The 2,018-nt window shown below is 66.3% G+C and overlaps 2 protein-coding genes across 2 annotated transcripts in view; both read right to left on the bottom strand.

The window, feature by feature from the left end:
- PFL1_05621 (uncharacterized protein) overlaps window positions 1-836 on the bottom strand; it is a gene marked incomplete at both ends in the record, with an annotated part of 4,097 nt that extends 3,261 nt beyond the window's left edge. Inside the window, 3 exons of the mRNA XM_007883155.1 lie at window positions 34-239; window positions 367-477; window positions 602-836. Coding sequence (XP_007881346.1) covers window positions 34-239; window positions 367-477; window positions 602-836 — 552 coding nt within the window. The remainder of the gene's footprint in view (window positions 1-33; window positions 240-366; window positions 478-601) is intronic.
- A 1,011-nt stretch (window positions 837-1,847) lies between these two features.
- The window catches only part of PFL1_05620 (uncharacterized protein), a gene marked incomplete at both ends in the record, with an annotated part of 1,892 nt that continues 1,721 nt past the window's right edge, over window positions 1,848-2,018 (bottom strand). The window contains one exon of the mRNA XM_007883154.1: window positions 1,848-2,003. Within this exon, the coding sequence (XP_007881345.1) occupies window positions 1,848-2,003 (156 nt within the window). The remainder of the gene's footprint in view (window positions 2,004-2,018) is intronic.

Genomic DNA, 2,018 nt, shown 5'->3' with positions numbered 1-2,018 from the left:
CTGCGGCTCGGCGGGCTTCTTGGTCGCGCGCACCGATGGCGATGCCCTGGCCGCCGCCGCCGCCTCGGCCTTTTTCACGCGGCTCGGCGTCGACGATGACGGGGTGCCCGTCGACTTGCGCGCGCCGCCGTGGCAGTATTTGCAAAGGCAGTTGGAGGGTTCGAGGTCCGGGTCGCGCAGCAGCCACTCGAGGTGCGGAATGGCCTCCTTGGTCGAGCGAAAGCGGTGTCCCTTGCGGGCTGCGGGCGGGGCGAGGACGGGAGCAGCAGGTCGCAAGGGGAAGGAGGAAGGACGGCAGCCGGCGTCAGAGCGACGCCAGACGTCGGAGCGATCGGACTGCGCCGCGGCGCGGCGGCGAGGACTCACCAAAGAGGTACGGGTCGGTGCGGACGTTGTGCTTGGGGCCCTTTCGCTGCTCTGCAAAATCATAGTTGGCCGGAAAGTCGTACAGCTTCCACTCCTTTTTGTCCGCAGAGACTGCAAAGGCAGCCAGGGTGGAGCGACGGGCGGGGAGGGGAGAGAATGAGAGGAGAGCCGTCAGCATCCGAAAGCGACGAGAGAGCAGCCTCAGCGTCACCGTCGGACCACCCCTTCAGCTCACCTTTTGGCAGGCCGAAGCTCTCTGCGAGCGCGCCGCCGATGGCGAGCCTCCAGGACTGATGCCTGTCCTCGTCGCGATCAAAGATGTGGTAGTAGTTGACCTCGTGGTCGGTGGGCTTGGGCACCGCGAGGTTGGGTGGGACAAACTCCGGATCGCCATCGGAGCGCGAGAAGACGATGAAGCCATCTGGGCGGAAGATGTCGGCGTCGGTCGCGACCTCTTGGTAGGCCAGCATGCTGGGCGACGGTGGGCAGGGGCAGGCTAGGGTGATCGCCGGTGCCCGTGCTCGGTTTGCTGGCGTTGGTGCAGATGCTGCTGGATCGGCGGTGTGGACTCGGGGCGTCGTGTCGTTCACGAATGAAGCTAGGTAAGTCGAGCTAGCGCCGATGCTCGTGCTCTGCTACTGCTGCTGCTGCTGCTACACTCTTTGCTGCGCTGCGCGTGGAGCAAGAGCAAACGAGTAGGGTTCGAAGTCGACGCGAAGCTCGCCCGAGACCGGGGCGCGGTGCAGAGCAGAGCAGGCGACCCAGGTAGACAGGGATGCTGGATGGGTTGGAGGAGCACCAGCGGCGTATAAAAGCAGAGCAGGGCAGTGCAGGGCCGTGCAGAGCAGAGCAGCGGGCCACGGTGGTGATGGTCGCGTCGGGATCGTCGACTGGCGGGAGGTGCTGCGAGCGTCCGGCTTGGGAGAGGGCGCGTGGAATGAGGCAGGCGGAGCTGAGGCTATCGCATGCTGATGTTGTCGACGTTGGCAGCTTGGACGGTGTTCGGCGAGGGTGGCGGCTGGCGGTGGTGGTGGGAGGTGGTGAAGCAGGGGCTGGCGAGCGAGGATAGACGGGCAGTCAGGGTCGTACAGGCCAGGATGGATGGTCTGGCGCGCTCCTCTCTCTCTCTCCCCCTCTAGGCCCGGGTCTCGGCGGTCTGGCCTGGCCTGGCCTGTGTGTCGGCTGGGTCGCGCCAGAAATTGGCAGGACCTCGCGTCGCGCGTAGCCTTGGCAGGTGGCCCAGCTGAGGGCAGCACCCTGCCTCGACCCTCCCTCTCTCTTCGCCACGTCCACCGACCCCGCTGGTCTGGTTTCTATCACTCTGTTGCAATCGGGGCGGGCGAGAGTCTGCGAACGGAAAGCGTGGCTGTTGTACATGATGATGACGGCGGCGAACGAGGGGGACAAAGGGGGGAGGGCGACTCCGGGGCGCTCCGGGGTATCAATCTGCGGCGACGACGGCTAGGCAGGCCTTCGTCGCTCTAGAAGTCGGTCGAGAACCTCTGCTGGCGCGCCTGCCTCGACTCCTTGGCGATGGCGTTGCAGTGCCGCTCAAACAGCTCGACAAACGGACGCAGGCTCGTCTTTTCCCAGTCCGCCCTGGCGGCCGCCGTGGTCGACGACGACGCTGCGGGCGCCTCTTCGCCGCCGGC

This window comes from Pseudozyma flocculosa (genome assembly GCF_000417875.1).
Source record: "Pseudozyma flocculosa PF-1 unplaced genomic scaffold scaffold00020, whole genome shotgun sequence".
In the NCBI taxonomy this organism is placed as follows: domain Eukaryota; kingdom Fungi; phylum Basidiomycota; class Ustilaginomycetes; order Ustilaginales; family Ustilaginaceae; genus Pseudozyma; species Pseudozyma flocculosa.
The sequence above is the reverse complement of the archived record's forward strand: the minus strand, read 5'-3'. Positions and strand labels throughout refer to the sequence as shown.